At 47.9% G+C, this 18,841-nt stretch overlaps 1 protein-coding gene across 2 annotated transcripts in view; it reads right to left on the minus strand.

Moving 5' to 3' along the window:
• Positions 1–18,564, minus strand: part of ADAMTS9 (ADAM metallopeptidase with thrombospondin type 1 motif 9) — an 85,070-nt gene extending 66,506 nt beyond the window's left edge. For both annotated transcript variants that reach the window (XM_068409740.1, XM_068409741.1), the window contains exons 1-8: positions 18,370–18,564; positions 17,883–18,271; positions 16,505–16,667; positions 3,241–3,527; positions 2,180–2,263; positions 1,966–2,087; positions 1,513–1,553; positions 1,288–1,393 (exon numbers count right to left, since the gene is read on the minus strand). In XM_068409740.1, coding sequence (XP_068265841.1) covers positions 1,288–1,393; positions 1,513–1,553; positions 1,966–2,087; positions 2,180–2,263; positions 3,241–3,527; positions 16,505–16,667; positions 17,883–18,271; positions 18,370–18,463 — 1,286 coding nt within the window. In that variant the 5' untranslated portion in view covers positions 18,464–18,564. The remainder of the gene's footprint in view (positions 1–1,287; positions 1,394–1,512; positions 1,554–1,965; positions 2,088–2,179; positions 2,264–3,240; positions 3,528–16,504; positions 16,668–17,882; positions 18,272–18,369) is intronic.
• Between the last annotated feature and the right edge of the window lie 277 nt (positions 18,565–18,841).

The raw sequence follows: 18,841 nt of genomic DNA on the forward strand, positions 1-18,841 counted from the left end.
GCGGCAAACACACTAACAGAGACAGAACGGCTTAAAGCGCTTTGCGTTTGAAGTGGAGAAGGGGAAATGACCCGGTGTGATCCTGCGTTCGAAGGCTGGGGAGCTTATATCCCATTAAGATTACCTCCAATGAACCACCTTCTCACTCTGTTCCCTGTAAAAGAGCAAAGAGGCGTTTCCTGCTCGGGAGTGCCTCTAACCCCTCCAGCAGCTCCGGGGCAGCACTAGCGAAGGAATTAGCCACAGGTTAGGCGTGGGGAACGCCAAACCTTCGGGGACTTTCTGTCAGGAAATCTTGTTTAAACAAATACTACTGTGGTTAAAAATAGACCGTCTCAGCCAGCTCTCCGAGCAGAAAAAGGGAGTTTAAAACAACGAGAGATCTGTTCCCAAGTACTCATCCATCCCACACCTACAGACCTCCACCATAAACCAGGCATGAGGTAGTTTGGGACTGAACCAGCTGCCTATGAGTTGTAGCTGGGGGGTAAAGGACTATGTGACCTAAGACGATTTTTCTCATTACCACTCTTAAAAACAGTGAAAATCAGTTAAAATAATTTTCCATTGGAGGAGGTGCATCTTGAATGACACCACCTCTTCCGGGCTGTCCAGTAGCATGAGTTTTCCCTTCGTGACATGGTTCAGGAGGTGGGTCAGGCTCACTTACACATCCCGATCACCTGCCAGATGCCCTGGGTAAATTCCTCCCTTCACACCCAGCTGCTGCGCTGCCTTCAGCAGCACCACGCACAGTGGTGGGACGAGCTGTGGCAGGCTGAGGACCTGCTTTCAGAGGAGACTTCAGTCCCGAAGGCCAGGTGAGACTTGTCCATGCCTCTCGCCCTGGTCCTCCCTGAGGCACCCAGCACCTCCCAGCCCCAGCCAAAACCCTGGCTAGTCCCAGTGGCTTGTCTGAGATGTCACGGCTGCTGAGGAAGACCCTGCTGACCTTCGCACGTAGATATGAGAAGATGCAATAATAAGGGACGTTTTCTTAGTTCTCCTCCCCTGCTTAGGTGCTGCTTGGGGTACTCTGTCACTCACCCTCCACAAAATCTGGGTCTGCTTTTTTTACTACTCTCAGATGGGCTCTGGAGCACCCTACTGCCTCCCAGAGTCACACCACAGCCTAATCTTCCTTGGTGGTGCATCTTCTACTCAAGTATATTTATGTCCTCTCAAATAATCAGGCTCAGCAGGTACCAAGTCCTGGCCCGGCTGGCAAGCCCTAGCTAGCATAAAACTTGGGCTATTTGAATGTAAACGTATTTACGTAAAACATACACGTGGCCAAGTTCATGTGCTATTGTGAAAGCAGTGCTCAGTCCATTATCTTCACTAATTGAACAGCTCCTGTATGGGTCACAGACTGTGCCAAGCTCTGCCAGCCCTAGGAGAGAACACAAAGGTTTACAATAGAAAAAGAAATGTTGCCCACAGTTCAACACAGGCAACGAACATTGTCACTACAAAAAAGTTATTAAAAGACAAAGAAAAGGTTTTCCTTACCCAGAGTATCACATTTGTCGTGTGCTCTACAAATATCCTGTCTGAAAGCAGAACAGACCTGGCACATTAATTTTCAATGCATCAGTGAGTTAAGGTACAAGCACAGTAACGACAATATCCAAAAGCAGTTCTTGGTCCTCCACCAGACCTTCTCATGCTGGTTTGCCACCTCGTCCAGTCAGAGTCTGAACCAACTCCCTACCACAGTCAGAGTTTTTTTATCTTATGTTGAACCCATGGGCAGACCTGGGACAGTCCTGAACCTCTCAAAGTCATGTACCACTATGGCAAGACACATTATCCCAATTCTGCTCACAGTTACACTGCTCCCACGATTGCAAATGTCATTACACCCACATCAAAACTCAAACATTTCCCATAGCTGGATATATTACATGCTCACAGCCTCTGACACACGACTGGCTACAGTTTTCATGAGAATATTCACCCTACCTGGTAACAAGCACGGCTGTGTCGTGTTGAAGGTGACTTCCTTCAGGGTGGTTCTGGGATTGCTGCCACTGGCAAAAGTTTTTTAATGTTGTCTGAGCATTGTAAGATATTGCAGGACCATCCTAATAAGCAACACACATAAAGCAGGTATTTTAATTATCACAAAGCTCACTATAAATGCCAGTGTTAAACAGAAGAAAACCACCTCCATTACCTGTTCATTATGTATCACGACCAATTTCACAATAACAATATTAATTAAATTTCCAATGCTTGGGTCTTTGTAGATAGAAGCCACCTGTTTCAAAAAGAAGTATTCAGAATTATTGCTAACATTGAAGGAAAAAACAATTAAGACAACACAATGTTTTCCATTTTGCAACTGCTTTTCTCCTGAGCTGCTCTTCTGCCCCACTCAGTGGTCTGATGCTGCTTGGAGAGACCTCCTGCCTGAAGCACAATTTTAGAATGAAACAAACCTGCTGTTGTTGCAGAAACCCAACATTTTCTTTTGCTTTAACACACATTTCACCAAATTACAGGATCATTCTTCTCTGAGATACAATGACCACTGACCAAGACTGTCAAAAGCAACTTATTCTCTCAAGTGCCTCACTTTGACATGGACATTTTTAGACCACGTATTCACTGCACTTTTACCCGTGAATGGGATGAAAATCCCTCCAGTAACACAGCTATGCTGGATACTCACTTCCAGTCACTGTGCATCTACAGAGCTGCCTTTTTGGGGACTGCACTAATGCATCCTAGTACCAGCAGCTACTAAAATGCTTGTCCTCAGCCTGGAAAGCCTACCCTAGCACTATGCTAAGGATCAAGGTGACCACAGGCTCCTTTCTCCTTGGAACAGCAAGGGAAGTCAGGCAACTGCACAACCTACTAGCATCGGTCCCTCGGAAGGCACAGTCCCAAAATTTTTAATTCAGCTGCTATTTCACATGGGCTTAAATGAAAAGATGAGTACAGCATGTGGACTAAAGGGGTAGTGACACTTCTTGTGCTGTCTGGGGTTCAGAAAGCTGGATTGGAGAGGTGTGGGAAGGGTTAGGAAACATGATAGGTCTGGGAAGGAAGAAAACTCCAACCAATGTTCCTCAGCCAAGTTTCACCAAGCTTTACTCTAATCCCAGCATCATCTCCATGCCTGGCTGAGGCAAACTGATGGTACTATATAAGAAGGCAGCAGAAAGGGTGCTCTGTGACCACTAGAAAATGATCCATGGGTGAATCTACTCCCCCTAGCTGAATACTCACTATTGACATCAACGTTAAGACATAGTGCTGTAGATTAGCTCCATGGTAGGCGACCATCCTGCTGTCAGCCACAACCATCACTTCCACAAACCGAGGGTAGGAGAGAAACCGCTTTGTTCTTCTATGGCTCTTCTTTTCACTGATGTTCCCAGTCCTGTTGCTATCTGCAGAAAATGAATTCACTTCCAGGCTGTGTTTTAACATCTCCATGTCAGATAATATGCTGCTTTCTGCCCACTGTCTTCTCCAGTGTTTCCGCTTGTTCTTTTTGTGACTGTGTTCATGATCTATGATTAAAAAGCAGACAAAACCATAAAGTATTCTGGACTGAACATAGTTAATACCACATGCCCATTATGTCAAAATACCTATTTACTTCAACCAAGAGTTAGCGGGCTTGTTCCAAACAGCCAACCAAAACAGAAGCACTCTGTGGAAGCCCACCACATAATCCAACATCTAAGGCTTTTCTTAATTTTTAAAGTAATCTCACTGAAGCCGATGGCACTTAAAGGCGGACATTCACGTAAAGGCTTTCTTGTATCAGAGCCGTCTCCTTGCCCGCCCAGGAGGGATGGAGCCTGGGCTGCAGTTCAGTTTAACTCGACATGAGCCTGGTGATGGTAATTAGCCACCGCAGCAGCAGCGTGAGGATTCTGGGCACGTCCAAGGTGGCCAGGAAACCACAGGAAACAAAGGTCCAAATCCTGTATTTCTAACTCAGGCATGAAGGACGGCAGGATTTGGCCTTCATAGTGAAGCAATTATATATGATTTATTTCTGTCTCTAACAATAACATGGCTGGGCTTCAATTCCCCCCCTCCCTTTATTATTCTGTGCTACGGGAATGGTAAAGGTCATCTAATAGCACAGCTGCCACTGGCTAAAGAATAGAATTCAGGAAGTTTCACATATACTGCTTTTGATATTCAATTAGGCCAAACATAAAAGCAGCCTGGAAATATACTCCACGCTGATACAGAGACGACAAAGTGAAGAGGGAGAACAGGCAAATAAAACATATGGAACGTGTACAATTAAGATTTACCATCTGATTAGTATGTAATTACAGCATTATTTAAATGTAAGAGCAAAATCAGTCTTATTTGATGCCACTTTATTTTTAATCAGTTCATCATAGGAAGTAGCTAATTGGATGTGATTCATCCATGAGAGACTGTTCGCTTCTGCATTTAATATAAAGCCAGATCTGAACTGCTCATCTAAGACTCCAGGCTACAACCCTCATGCTCTTTGTAGCTTTAGTTTAATTTCGTCATGGTGGTGAAAAATATCACGTTTCCTTATCTGACCCACTGAGTAGGTTAAAGGAAGCATAATATTAGGGAACAAAGGAATATTCAATCCTCAAACAAGATTAAAATGATAGGAAACTTCTTAGCTATTTTTCCTGTGTGGTTTCCTTTTAGGTTATTTTGTAATAATTTCCAAACAAAGAAATATAAAAGACATTCTCCAAAATCAAGGCAGGCAAAGGGGCTTGGCCAGCTTCTACCCATCTGAAAAATGCTCTTTTTGCCCTATGTGTAAATGGGCAATAGAGTATTTAAGAATTAAATTCTGTTTACTCTGCACTACCTAAGTCCTACAAATTCCCCTTTCTTGATATAGCCCAGACCACCTTAATACAGCAGAGAGTCCGCAGTTATTTGAGTAAGAATTCGAGAAAGCCAATGGCATTTGTGGTTATAATTGGATTGCCCTAGTTCCTCTGCACTAATCAATGCCCTTGTGTTGGCAAGGTTGTGCTCTCATGCTGGCACGGCTTCACGGGCAACCGTGACATTATCCCGACTCGTTCGGTGCCAGTCAGCGCGGGAAGCCAACTGTGCATACAAATAACTTAAAGGTGAGAGGAAGACCAGACCAAGGAAAAACTGCTAACCTCAGCCCTTCAGCCAGTTCCCCTCCTCTCTGCGTGCTCAGCCAGTCACTGAAATTTCCCTTTTAAATAACTGATTTCCAAAAGAAGCAGGCGCTTAAGGAAAAACGCGTTAAGGATGGGGAGATGCTCAACAGGGCTCGAGCGAGGCTGAAGGCAAGGCTGCAGCGTGAAGGCAGAGCTCTGCACCATCCACCACCACGGATCCGCAGAGCCTCAAACAGGACCACTGGGCTCAGGCACCTTCTCCTCCAGCCAGCCTCACAGAGGGATGTTAGATGGCAGAAGAAGAAGGAAATGCAAAGGATTCTTTGAAGAGACACCTGGTATACAGGAGGTGTTCAAAAGAAATTAATTGACATTCACCGGGTTTGCACTGAAACCCTGCAGCTAGTGTTGTCACATGCTCAAAAAAAACCACCATCCAAAAACCAGAGAGGCCCACATGAAATGTCAGATCTGGCTCAGAGAGCCCTGACCTGACCCACCACGCAGGAGAACCAGAGCCCAACACAGCCAGGTACGCCCAGCACAGAGGAAAAACGACCTTTCTGCTGCAGAGCTCTGGCACAGTCATGGAATCATTTTGGTTGGAAAAGACCCTTAAGATCATTAAGTCCAATCATTAACCTAACACTGCCAAGCGTCAGTACGGTATCAGCGTACTTCCCCCATGTCCAGCACACAAATCAAGTCAGCCACATCATCCCTTCAAAAACCAACACATTTTTTCCCAGGTGTGAAGTCACTCCAACCCTTACTGCATGCTGTTTGGACAAGTAACGTACAGTATGTTTGCCAGTCTAGTTACTGTAAAACCAAGCACAAGCGAGTGGGGATCCATTGCATGTAAAACCACTCCTGGACTTTGATAGTAGTGGACTGTTATCTTCACCCATCTTTCTTGCATATAACTACGCTCAGAGATGGTGCACATTCACTTGTAAAAAATTAAACACTAGTGGCAGTGCACTGCTCGCAGCCCACCCATAAAACCCCCACCAGCACTAATGGGAGTTGCATACAGGGACTGCCAGTACTCCATGTGCCTGATGCTGTTGATATCTCGCTTCGTCACGATGGCCACAACAGAAAACTGTTGCTGCACTCTTATTGAATGGTGCAGCGTATTGCTGTTTAATCAAGCAGAAATTAAAATCTCTCACATGACACGAGAAAACTGCGATTTTACAGCGACAGCTTCCTACAGCCTCACACAACACCAAAAAAGGGTGTGATATTTTTCCACCTGGGTTTGCCTTTTTTTTTTTTCTATTGTGTGAATATATTAACAGAAATCAGGAAGGAAAATGGTTTGCTTGGCAAGCTCTCAATCTTTACAAATGACCAGAAAAACATCTACCTACACATGGCAGTAACTGGATAGGCTTAAGTAATAAAATATTTTCTTTAATTTGCAGAAAAAAACAACCCCCAATGAGTAGACAAACACTTTTAAACCATGCAAACTACAGATCAATAATTCAAGTACCAGGCGAGCCTATGCCCTGATTCGACAGCTAATTTTAATTTAAGAAGTGGCTAAAAGGCTGCTGCAATAATGTCCATTTTACTGCTTGCTTTACTAAAACAGTTTAAGGTGTTTGCACTGTCTTTAGACAGACATGGAGGTGTATGTTCATTTTTTTCCCGCTTGGTTTCTTCTTTGTTATGTGGGACTTAAAAAGGAGACCCAATCCTGTGACAGGGATATTCCTTCCTGATGGCATCTTCCCACCCGTGCCATTTATTTTTACTTGCGCAAGAAGCCTCAGCCCAGAGCCCATTGAGCTGATTTATGGATGACTCCTGCTGATTAATGGACTTTGGATCTATCCCAAGGGAGAGAGCAGCAAAAGCTCAGGCCCTATGTGAGTACTTTGCCTGCATGAAAGGGTGACAGGGCAGAGCCAGGGACTGCTTTTGAAATAGTAGCTATTGTTATGCTAAAACCAAAAATTAAAAGAAAGAGTGATCGCTTATCCAACAGTTGTAATCCTTTCCATTTCTACATTAACTTGTCCTTGGAATAGAAAGCAATTTGCACAATTAAATAAGACATGTGACAACGCAAGTAGTTCCAGTTCAGCTCCAAGTTCAGGAGAGCTGCACATAGCAGAGGGGAAAAAAAAAAGAAAAAGTAGTAAAAGAGAGAGGAAAAAATAATCTATTTCTTGAGCTAATAACATTACGAACCTCTCCCTGCTAGAAAAAGGGCACAGTCCTTTCAAACCAACTTACTATCGTACGTTTTCTGAATACGTGACCTAGGGTTTTTAACACAAAGTTTGCTGCTCAGTGGTTGGCCCATAACACTCCTAGACCTGCTCTGATCCAGCTGTGCAGATGATAAAACCATCGTTTGGAAGTTAATTATTTATTGCACACCTCCATAAAGCAGATCAAAATGCATCTGAGCTCCCCCCAGGCAGGCAGTTGGCATGTGACCTGCCTCCCTCGACTCGAGTCGGAGCCACAGCAGCAAACCCTGCCCAAACAGTTGGGTACAAGCTCCGGCTGCAGTGGGCTGGCCTGAATTTGCTGCCTGTAGCTGGTACAACAGCTGCCACTGAAGTGACTGCCATCACTTGGAAATGAGAGGCGAGAGGCAAAATGGATTTTCGTCACGCAGAAGTCAGACTAGCTAAAAATCAAGCTGTATTTTCAGGCTCTTCTTGCCAGCATATGGGATGGAAACTGCCTTCTCTTTAGGACCTAAACATGTCTTAAGCTGGACCAAAGGATTTTTCTATCCCTGGGTCTGTTTTAATTCTATATCAGTATGTTTTATATCTCTAGCTATCTTTCAATATATCTACAGATATATCTCTGATGAATTCACATGAGGCCAGATTCTCACCTCTGTTATCGTGAGTGTGCTGTTCTGGCGACATAACTCAGAGCTGAACACCCCTGTGCTGCCAGCAGCTTCTCACCCTCCTCGGACAACAGCCAGGGTTGGTAACATAACGGGGGAGCAGCAACTGCCTTGCTCTGTACCACACTGAGATGACCAGTCATATAAGCAGGACTAATCCTGCCTTCCCTCTGGATAGCTCCTTGACTGTGCAATTGGAGCTGCTGCTATAGCTAGAAAGGGAAAATTGTCTTTATTAATAAAGGTGAGATGAATGACCTATATCAGAAGAGAAATGAAGGATCTGGGCCAGCTAGGATCCAAAAAGAACAGCATTCTGCACGAAGAGTGAAAATGAAAGTTTGCTCAATTTATATAATCTCCAAACTGGAAAGTCTTCAAATGCAAATCAACCTGAACCCACTTAACAGAGAGATCAACTGGAGTTTCAACCTTCATCAGCAAGAGCTGGACAAAACTGCATAGACCAAACTTTCATGGTTGGAACTATTGAAAATGCAGTAAAATATCAGACCTTTCACAGGTGCCACTATTAGAGCAACACAAAGGAGGGAAACTTTAATTTTCCTTGTGTTGGTCATACTTCCCTTTAAATTAGGAAACAATCTGGGCTGAAAAGAGTTTCCTCCCAAACTGGTCCAGGAGATTCAAAATATTGGGATTCTACAAAAACCTTGTCTTTGCTACTAAGAGAAATGTTTGCACAAACTGATCATAAGCCCTCACAACCCAGGCACACCTGCTTGTTAATTTTCTTGCCTTCCTCCACTTTGAATCTTGCACAGACACTTTACTAAGTGGCTTCCTAGATGTCCAACTGGAGCAATGTTCAGATCCCCAGAAAGGTCCATGTCCAGGAGCACCTGCTGCCGAAATCAGTCCTGCACACCAAGCCCAGAGCCTGGAAATTTGTGTTTGTCATATGTGAAAATACTCTAAGGCCAGAAAGCAACGCTATAGAGCCGTGAGCAGTTTAGACTGGCATGAAGCATCACCGATATAAAAATAAGCAGTCCCACCTCCATTCTCTCACTGTGGCCTGTGGTGGCTTTGGCTAATGAGACTCCAGCCTTGGAGGTGCCAAAGCTCAAGGTGATGCTGAACCCACCTACGTCTTTTGGGGTGATCCTGCTTTCTTCCTGCTTCTTGAACCAGAACACTTGATAACCACAGACTTGCAGTTAGCACCAATCAGCTTCCCCTTAGTAAGAAAACAGTCTCTGTTTTTATAACATGCAAACAGCAAAGACCACGCATATTCTAGACTTTTCCTTTCCTGATGATGTATGCAAAAATGCATTCCAGCTTTAAAGAATTTTTTTTCTGCCTAAGGTAAAAAGTTGTACGTGAAACCTATCAATTTTGCACAGTAGACAGAAATTAGATTAATGAACAAAACAATAAATTGCCTCTAAGAAAGCAGATAGTAACAGGTGAGCTAATCATGCGGCAGAAAGTGATTCAAGATCATCCTACAGACAAAATAACTAAATAACTGCACCTCACAACCACAAGGCACAAAAGCACCGTTGGACTGGTACAAAATTGGTTTAAGGTATGGCTGACAGAAAGTTACAGTGCTGAAAATCACTGATACCACTTCCATGATCCACTAGTTCAGGAAAAAAAATAAACTAGCCCTGTAGAACGACTAAAAAAACCATGGCAAAATACCCTTGAAAACCACCGTGACACTGCACGGGGCTGGGCAGTTTGCTAAAGCACATCCCAGCGTTTCAGCTATGAGTAGACATGTATCTGAGTCAGGTTGCGGGTCAAACTGGTACAAATACACCACAGGGATACTGACATATGCTGCTGGCATTTGAGCACATCAGGAAAACAGCCAGGGCTGCTGCCATTTGTGCTGCCAGGGCTAATTGAACCTATTTGCCTGCAGAGCTCTACAGGCTGCGCTTGTTGAACCCAACTTCTGCCTTGCAAGCCACCTGAGCACCCAAACTCCCATGCCTGTTTGCTTGCTCCTCATGCAACTTTCAATGCATAATAGTCGCAAGTACGCCAACACGTTACCCACACTTGTGTCTAGTGATACCTACGAGGGACCATGCCAACAAGAACACCACCGAGATCACCACAACTTTGTACTGACACCCAGTAAAAGATGAGAAAAAATATCCCATTAGAAAGAAAGAAACTTTGCCTAGCAATCGGCCACAGGGATGCTGGTAATGACAATACAGGCACGTGGGAAGAGAAGTCACAGAATAGTCAGCCTGTTTATTTTCAGTAGTATATACCATGGGGTACAGATGGAAAGTACCAAAGTGATACCTCCCTGCTTCTCCTTCTTCAGCGGATGTCCACACAGGTGATGTAAAAGTAGGTGCAAAATTGCAAGTACATCCATTTTGATTTCAGGAGAAGAATTTAACTCTGTTCACTTACCATGTCCAAGTTGCAAAACAATAACCAATCAATAATTAATTTGTTTAGTCACAATCTTGGTCTTCCACCATTAGGGTGCCAGATGGATGCTTCATACATTTTCAATACTGAGAGTAAAAACAACAACAAAATGCGCGCACCTTGCTTATAACTCACATTGAGAAATTTCCAAGCAAAACCACAGTTATAGGATCTTTATCACCGGCTGTGATCAAATTTTTTAACTGAAGTCAATCTCATACCTTATATTTCACTTGCCAATACCACAGCAAGATAGCACAAACATTACAGCCTGATTCCTTTCCCAACTCCGCATGGGAAAAGCTTGTGTTTGACATCCCAGGCCCATTTGACCAAGTACTAGTTGGCTGTTACTGTGCTATTACCTCAATAGGAAGCCAGAAATAGAATTAATTACATTAGCATATGGGACTTGTGACGTAACTCTCTCGTTTGCTGTTTTTGGGAGGGAAGGAAACCTGAAATAATTACTATCTGACTATAAATTACAATTCGCTTCCTTAAGATGTGAATTTTTCTGAGGGAAAGAACGAAGTCAATGTTTTACCCTGAGGCCAAAAGCAAAGCTGACAACCTAAACAGACTTTTGAAAGAGCTCAAGGATTGCTCAACCTGGAAGCAAAGGCTTAGGAAAATGTCCCTGCAGATCTTCTGCAACCCCATGGTTACGTGAGACCCAGCAGTACAGAATTTGCCTGAAGACCTGCCTGGAAACCAGACACTTAGAATGTGAAATTCTGCTCGATGAAGGAGTTGAAAACCAAAATAAGGTCATAGTTGGAAGCAAGACAAACAGTACAAAAGAAACAGCAAAAATACAAAAGGGCCCTAGCCCAATAGCTTGACTGCAAAGGATCTGGGATTTCACCATGGACCACTCACAAGAGTACAAACATCGAGTCCCATGGAAAAGGCATTAAAAGTTTCTGCCTCAAAACTGCTATAAAGTAAGAATGTAACATATATAGGCTGTAGAATGAGTATGAAATTTTTTTTTTCATTAACGAACCCACACCCTGGCAACCTCAACCTGGGCATCCCTGCCCAAGCATGTGGGAACACAGGGACAGGACCACCTCCTGCCTGTGCTGTGGGTTCACCAATGACTTCCCATGCAGCTGGGTGGCATTGGGAGAGAGACAACAACCATCTGTAAGGGCTGAGCGGGCTGGTGCTAATCATCACACGGAAACAAGATCGCAGTCATCAAGCTGGCAGCACCAGGCATTTGCTTGCTCAAGACACAGGGCAGCACCTCTCGGCTCTGGAGGCTCCCCAGTGTCACATTCAGTGAGAAGGGCTGTTAAAGTTACTATGAAAGTGTAATCTATTACAAATTACTCGTTAATGCAACTGAAAAATCAGTGACATATTACTGATTATGCCTGTGTCACGCTAGCTCGGCAGCAAGACTTGGTTCATGTTGCTGATTTCTCTTGTGCTTTTTACAGCAACCTTCTCAACACAATGTACACACAGAGCTTCTTTTCTCCTCCTCACCCAGATGAGTACGGTACATGGGCCCTGCCTTTTCGGAGCTGCTGTGCCTGGCCGCACGCGTGCTGCCTCCCGAGCAGTCAAACTGCAACGCCTTGCACCCTTTTGCATCCGTTTCTACCAGGTACTGGGACGTGCCAAGTCTCCAGGCTGTGCCCAGCAGCCATCTGTGCTGGTAACGCTTGGTGGTTTTGGAAAGCAACCTCAGCAGCTGAGTCACCGGGCTTTCCCACCGCCGCCGGCAGCGGGTGGGGGCACGGCCAGCTCCGCGTAGGTAAGATCTGCTCTGTCCTGCACTCATCGGAGCCCACTTCCAAAAATCTCACCCACTTCAGCACGAATTGCTAGAAGGCCTCTTTGCTGGCTACAGCCCCTTGGCTCTCCTCCAGAAACAGAAAAAGCTCTAATCATCTTCCTACTAGTTTGGCACCATCAGAGTGTTATTGCTGCTTCTGCATGAGGAGTTTTGCCCATGGTAGATATTCCCACTTTAAGCGCTCTCATTAAGGAGCCAGGACTTTGTGCAAGATCCTCACACACAGCTTCAGAGCCCACGTCTAACACGAGCCTCAGGATGGGCATGGCTGACCAGCAACAAGTCATGGGAACGGCTAGCGCTCGCTATATATTCAGTCCTTGATTTATTCATCTCAGCCACAGATGGGTCTTGAATATCAAAGAATTATGAGGCAAGAACAGGGAGGTATTTAACTGTATGGGAAGGAAACAGAAAGCACTGATCAGGAGAGCAGAGAAGTGAATACAGTGGGAACAAAGAAGGAGCCCAAAAGAGTTCATTCGGGAGTCCTGCACTGTGGTCACAGTAACAGCTTCAAGGAATTTACAAAGTTCGGAGCAATAAATAGCTGAACACACAGAAGTGGGGAGATGAGAAAGCCCAACTCTTGCATTTATACTCATGGTCACAGTGCAACTGTGGCTCAGTGCCACCAGGCAGGTGGAGGCCACATCTGTCTCAGAACAAGGGGTGGCCAACAGGCAGAATGATTGGGTAAGATTCAGTAAAAGGCTAAAGCTATGACAAAACCCAACAAAACTTGAAGAAAATTGCTCCAGAGAAGCCAACAACCAAAATATACATATAAACATATCAATGACAAAAAAAGTGGGGAAAGAAGAGGCAGCAGAAAGGGACACAAGATGCAGATCAAGACGTGGCCTGAAGTGGTTTATTTAGGTGACGAACAGAGGTAGCGGTCCTGTTGGCATCTGGAGCTGGACACCTCCCTGCAAGACCAAACCTTTGGGGTTTCACATGGAAACCAGTGGGTAGGGCTCACCAGTCTGCTCCTGGACAGAGGTCAGACTGGACAGGGTGGGTAGGAGAGCTGCTGCTGGTCTCCTGAAGCCAGCCTGCATGGCGGGCGCAGCTCCCCATGGCACCGCAGGATGCAGCTAAGCGCCTTTTATCATTGGAGTCAGACTGTTCCTCCGCGGGGAGCAGGAAAGCTCCGCTCTCCAGCTTCGCAATGAGCCACTTCCTTTTTTCTTTTTTTAGGATCAGAATTTCTTTTCTCTTCCTCCTCCACCTCAGAAAAGCGGATATTTAATAATTTGGATCGGAAGAGCTTGCTATCATGAAGCGATGGGTGGTAGCGGCGCTGCACCTAGTGACATCACGCTGTCAGCCTGGCCAAGTCTTCATCCCGTCAGGGCTATTCAGTAAAACACAACTAATTATTCTGCCAGATCCTCGACCAGATGACAAATTGATTCACGGTACTAACTAAAAGAAGGGAAGGAGAAGAAATCGCATTTCCTATGACTGAAACTACATTAACCTGTTACCCCAAGGAAAAGTTTGTCAAAAGTTTTTATTGCAGCAGTTGAGCTATACGCCAGACGGCTGAAGTGCATTGCCAGGAGACCTCGGTGCTGCGTGATGAGAGTTCATACGCAGAGCACAGTTTGCATTCAATATCCATCAGCGTTCAGAAGAGAAAGACCTTTTTTCAGAACATCTGCAGAGTATCTCATATGTCACAGGACCTCAAACTGCTATCAGAAACTGCTAATTAAAACTTAAAATCAAATACCTGTTTTTCTAAGCTGACATGAGGACGCTGAAAACTAAAAGTAACACCAGGGAGACCGCTGGAAATGAAAGCTTTTACTCAATCTGTCAGTCTACTCACAAGGGAAACTTCTCCTGGATACTGCAAGTCTATAATTACATCATCATGGCAAGGGCACACCAGTATGCTGCTTATTAATCATTTCCAGGAAGAAGGCTATCAGAAAGCCATTCTTAATAGCACCACTGCCCGGCAACGCGGGCTTCCCTTGCTCACTGCAGGGTGGGTACTTCAGATTTCCCTCGCATGAATTTCCTCTTTGAGCAAATTTCAAACCCTGCCAGAAGCCTACAATGCAAACGCACCGCTTCACACGTTCTTCTGACAAAAGGCTGGATCCCACAACACCCTGCAACTACAATAAAATCCCAAACTCTCATGAAACCATTCTTCTCTAGTAGGAGCGACAGATGCACCCCATCCAAAACAGTGAGCGCTGCTAGATTTTGTGTTTTCCCCTCTGCTCCAAATACACGAGATACCTTCTCTCCACCAGATGTAACCCCAGGGGGGAAAGCCAAGGTTCAGCATTGCCCAACCTGCCTTGCACTTGCTCCTTAAATGAGGCGACCAAGACTTGTTCACCAAACGCGTATGACCAAAGCATCATTCCCTTTCAAAAACTTGGACAACGGCAAAAGGGAGAGGGAGAGATGGAGGGGAAGAGGACAGGAGGACAAGTAAGACTGCCATACCTATCTGGAACCCTTAAGCCTGTATTTGAGAGGCAAGACCTCCTCCCTCCACTACTTGAAGCGACTGAAAAAAAGGAAACCAAGACAAGCAAGAAGCAAAGCATGCTGGAAAAGAGGAGAAAGAGATATACATCATGTAGGTAATATCACGGATGGAGTATTATTCTTGTGAATCATGACTCAGAAGAACAATACCCTAAATGGAAGCTACGATACAGTGGGGTGAAATACAGCAGACTGTTACAACTGCACAGAGTAAAGTCCACAAGCGAAAGTCAGAGCCCTCCCAGCTACCTTTGATTCAATGAGTCCTGTGATCTGCTGCTCCGTTCCTCCAAGGGCTACTGATGCAATGTGCCAGATTCCGTGTTTCTTTCCAACTGTTCTGAGTCTCCTGCATCTGATCTCAAAGAAGGGAGCAGAAACAGCTGGAAGAGAGAAACCAGAATGGCATAGTCCAGCAGCAACCCTTGGAAGGACAAACAACGACAGCCTTGTGAGAGGTACCATTGTCCCCCAGCACGTATGTTTGCATGTGGACATGTATCCACATGTCTGCTAGAAGAAACACACGTTGCTAAGTGCATCAGCTCTGGCTGGTCACAGAGCACCAGAGCATCTTCTGACTCAGCGTGATCAGTGCAAGCTGAACAGACCAGCAGCTCAATACCACGGCCGCGATCCACAGTCATGGGTGCCAAACGAGTCACGCGTGCTAAATGCAGCCTAAGTTTGGCACCACACTTCTCCTCCAGTGGTACCTTTACTCCCTGAGCAACTCCACCTACTTTGCAGCACATGAGCGGCTTGCAGCCTGCGTAAGGGAAGCCAGTCAAGGTCTACTCTGTTTAGGCTTTAAAGCTCCTGTAGATCTAGCTGCAGGCCAAAGGAGGAGGGCAAAACAGCAGGTGCAACAGGAGACCGAAGGAATAAGCTTCTTCAGAGAGAACTTAGGTATTTGCTGCCAAGGGAGAGGATTAGTTGTGAAAATCAGGAAGTCAACGAAGCAGAGAGCAGCAGGAAGCCGCTGCAGATAATAGGGACAGTAGGAGCAAGGCTGTTGCTCACCAAGGCACATGAAGAGGAGATAAAAAGGCTTATGCTCTTTCATATGTGCAAAAGACTAGAACAAGGGAGCAAGAAGGTCAGGGAGATGGTGCTGGTGGAGGAAGGGCCACGAGGAAAAAAAGAGCCTTTGAAAATGAACCATGGAAAAGTGATTAATAAGGGAAGAACTGTCAGGATTGGTGTTAGGACCTTCTCATTTCCACTAGAAAGAAATAAGACATTGCAACTCACAACCAGATTTGGGGAGGAAAGACCAGGAGCACAGCAAGACCAAGACAGAAGGATGTCATTTAAAGGACAGAAACAGAATTTCAGACAGAGAGCAAATCAGATTAGGGTGGTTAGGAATTACATGCAGGAGAGGACAGAAAGCAAGTTTAAAGGCTCATAGGGTATTTAAGGCAAGACAGCCCAAAGGATCTCTTGCCAGCCTTACAGCAGGGATGAAAGGGAAACGGTAACATTTTTCCTGACCGCAATTTCCTTATAACCGATTACTAGAAAGCACAGGCACACCACATCTCTCCAGGACAACAGTACCACCGTGAGCCCGGTCCTAGCGCACATGGTACCATTTCTAGAGGGGTCCCTCTACTCCGCATCCCTTCTGCCCCACACAAACCTACTGGCTTTTTACCGCAAATTAGTTCCCTTTCATAAGCACCAAGTCACCAAGGGCAGTAACAAAACGTGTACCTGGAGTATCACAAGTCTGCCTGTCCCCTGAAGAGTTGGTTGGAGGTGTCCGGTGTCGGTAGACTAGATGTGGTTTATTGTGCTCTTCTTCGTATTCCTGTTCTTCAAGTGATTGCAGCGGCTCTACGAAATAGTCCCCATCGTCAGACTTGAATGTGCCTAGCTAAGAGGGACCAGAGAGGAACAGGCGGTCAGCTGTGGGCGATGACAAACCACAGAGCAGGACTACCCAACAAAATGAGTGGTTAATGAGGGAGGCACGTGAGCGCCTGGTTCTGCAGCGATCCCTGTGAAGGCACGGGCTGGAGCTCCAGCTCCCGCCACACCACTTGCGCCCATGCTGGGCTGCACTGCTCCCTGCAGCCATCCCGCTGGAACTTACGAAAAGCAAATTACTAATCCATAGGCAAGGAGCATGAGAGGCGAGACCCCGTCCCTATGCCAGTGACATTTACCAAGCCACCCCTACCGAGGGGGAGATGGTGCTGCAGTGTGCAGGAGGCCTCACTGCAACCCCATCACGTTGTGCTGGTTTTCATACAGCTCTCCCTGAGACAGGCTTTAAACCCACGTGTAAGGACCAGAGGGAGGTGGCCAGCCAGTGAAAATCCTGCCTATGAGAAGACACCGACACTCCTAGTTACACGTGACTGTGAATGTAGGGATTTGGCGGGTAAATAAAAGATACCCAAGACAAAAATCATCCTGCAGCCATGCTAGACTGGGAAGCATGACCAGTAACTGGGGGGGAGGCCTGCCCAGCCACACACACATGCTCTAGCCTGGGTGAACACGCTCCTGGAGCACACAGAGCCCTCCTGGGGAGCACCTGGGACAGGCACCGGGGCAGCCGGAAGGGTCAGCCCTGCCCAGAGCTTCTGCTCAGCCCTTTGCCAACAGCCCCCTGCCCAGACGGGCACCAGGCGGGCCGGAGGGGCTGCCAGGCAGCCTGCCTTCACCTCTCCTCGGGCCATGCCCCTGCCCGGCCTGCAGGACGGCTCGAGGGCCAGCGCTGCTGGGGAGCCCCCAGCCATCCCTTTGCAGCCCCCGCTGGCACCCCGGGGGACGCCAGGGTGTCCGCGCCCGGGCTCCGCGCCCGCTGACCTCCCCCCGGGGGGCCGCTGGGTGGCAGCTTGACCCCCAAAACCCGCGGAGCAGGAGGAGTTCACCCGGCGGTGGGAGAAACCCCCGACCGGGGCGAGCCGGGGCTACGAGCCCCACGGCGTAGCCGGGGGGGCGGGAGGAAGGGGCCGTCCCCATCGCTCTGCCCAGCCCTCCCTGGCCCTGCTGCTCCTCCTCCTCCTCCGCGCTTCCGCCCCGGCGCGCCGCCGCTGGGCGCCCGGCGGGGCCGCGGCCCGGAGCGGGACGCGGGTCTCACCATCCCGGAGCAGAGGCTGATGACGGCGGTGTGCCGCGGGCGGGCGTTGACGTGCCCCCGGTAGAAGCAGTGCTTCACGTCGGCGTCGGCCGCCTCGGCGTAGAGGCGCCGCTGGTCGGCGGCGGGCTCGCCCAGGAGGCTCACGGTGAAGAGCGGGGCGATGAAGGCCGAGCTGGCCGTCAGGTTGAAGAGGAACTGCTGCCCGAAGGCGGAGAGCCTGTAGTGCGCCTTGGGGGAGGCGGCGGCGGCGGCCGTCCAGGCGTCGGGGGCAGCGCTGGTGCTCCGCCGCCGCCGCCTGAAGTGGACATCGGTGGGGAAGGGCTCGCCAAACTCATTCACCCGGGTAGGAGTCACGATCTCGTACTCGCTCAGCTTCTCCAGCAGCTTGGCTGCAAGGGAAGAGAAGCCCATGCCCCTGAGCGGTGAGGCCGAGCCCCCCAGCGTCCCCCCCGGCTCCCCCCCCCCCCCGCCCCGAGCACCCCCTTACCTTGCCTGGGGTGCAGCTTCTGCCTCCTCGCTCCTATCCTCAAGCCGTCGATGAAGAGCGTGGTGAGTGCCAGCGCCAGCGGCGCCAGCTGCATGGTGCTGCGCGCTGTCCTCAGAGGAGCGCAGCCTTCCCCCGCTTTCCTTGGGCTCTTCTTTTCCTCCTTCTTTTTCCTCCCTTTCTCCCCCTTTTTTTTTTTCTTTTTTTTTTTTTTTTTCCGCCCCCTTTCTCCCCCCTCCCCGCCCCCCGGTGCGCTGCCGGGGGAAGGCGCCGGAGCCGGGCGGTGTTAGGGGCGGGCGGGCCGGCGGGGCCCGGGGAGCCGGGGGCCGCGCATGGTGCGCGGGGGCGGACGGGGCCGGGACCGACGGGACGGGCCGGGACGGGGCAGCCGGCCGCCCGCCCGCCTGCTCTCCCTCGCTTTCCGCCTCTCTCCCCCCGTCGGGCTGGTGGACGGGGCGCTCCCCGAGCCAATTTA

This window comes from Nyctibius grandis, chromosome 10 (assembly GCF_013368605.1).
Source record: "Nyctibius grandis isolate bNycGra1 chromosome 10, bNycGra1.pri, whole genome shotgun sequence".
Taxonomy (NCBI): domain Eukaryota; kingdom Metazoa; phylum Chordata; class Aves; order Nyctibiiformes; family Nyctibiidae; genus Nyctibius; species Nyctibius grandis.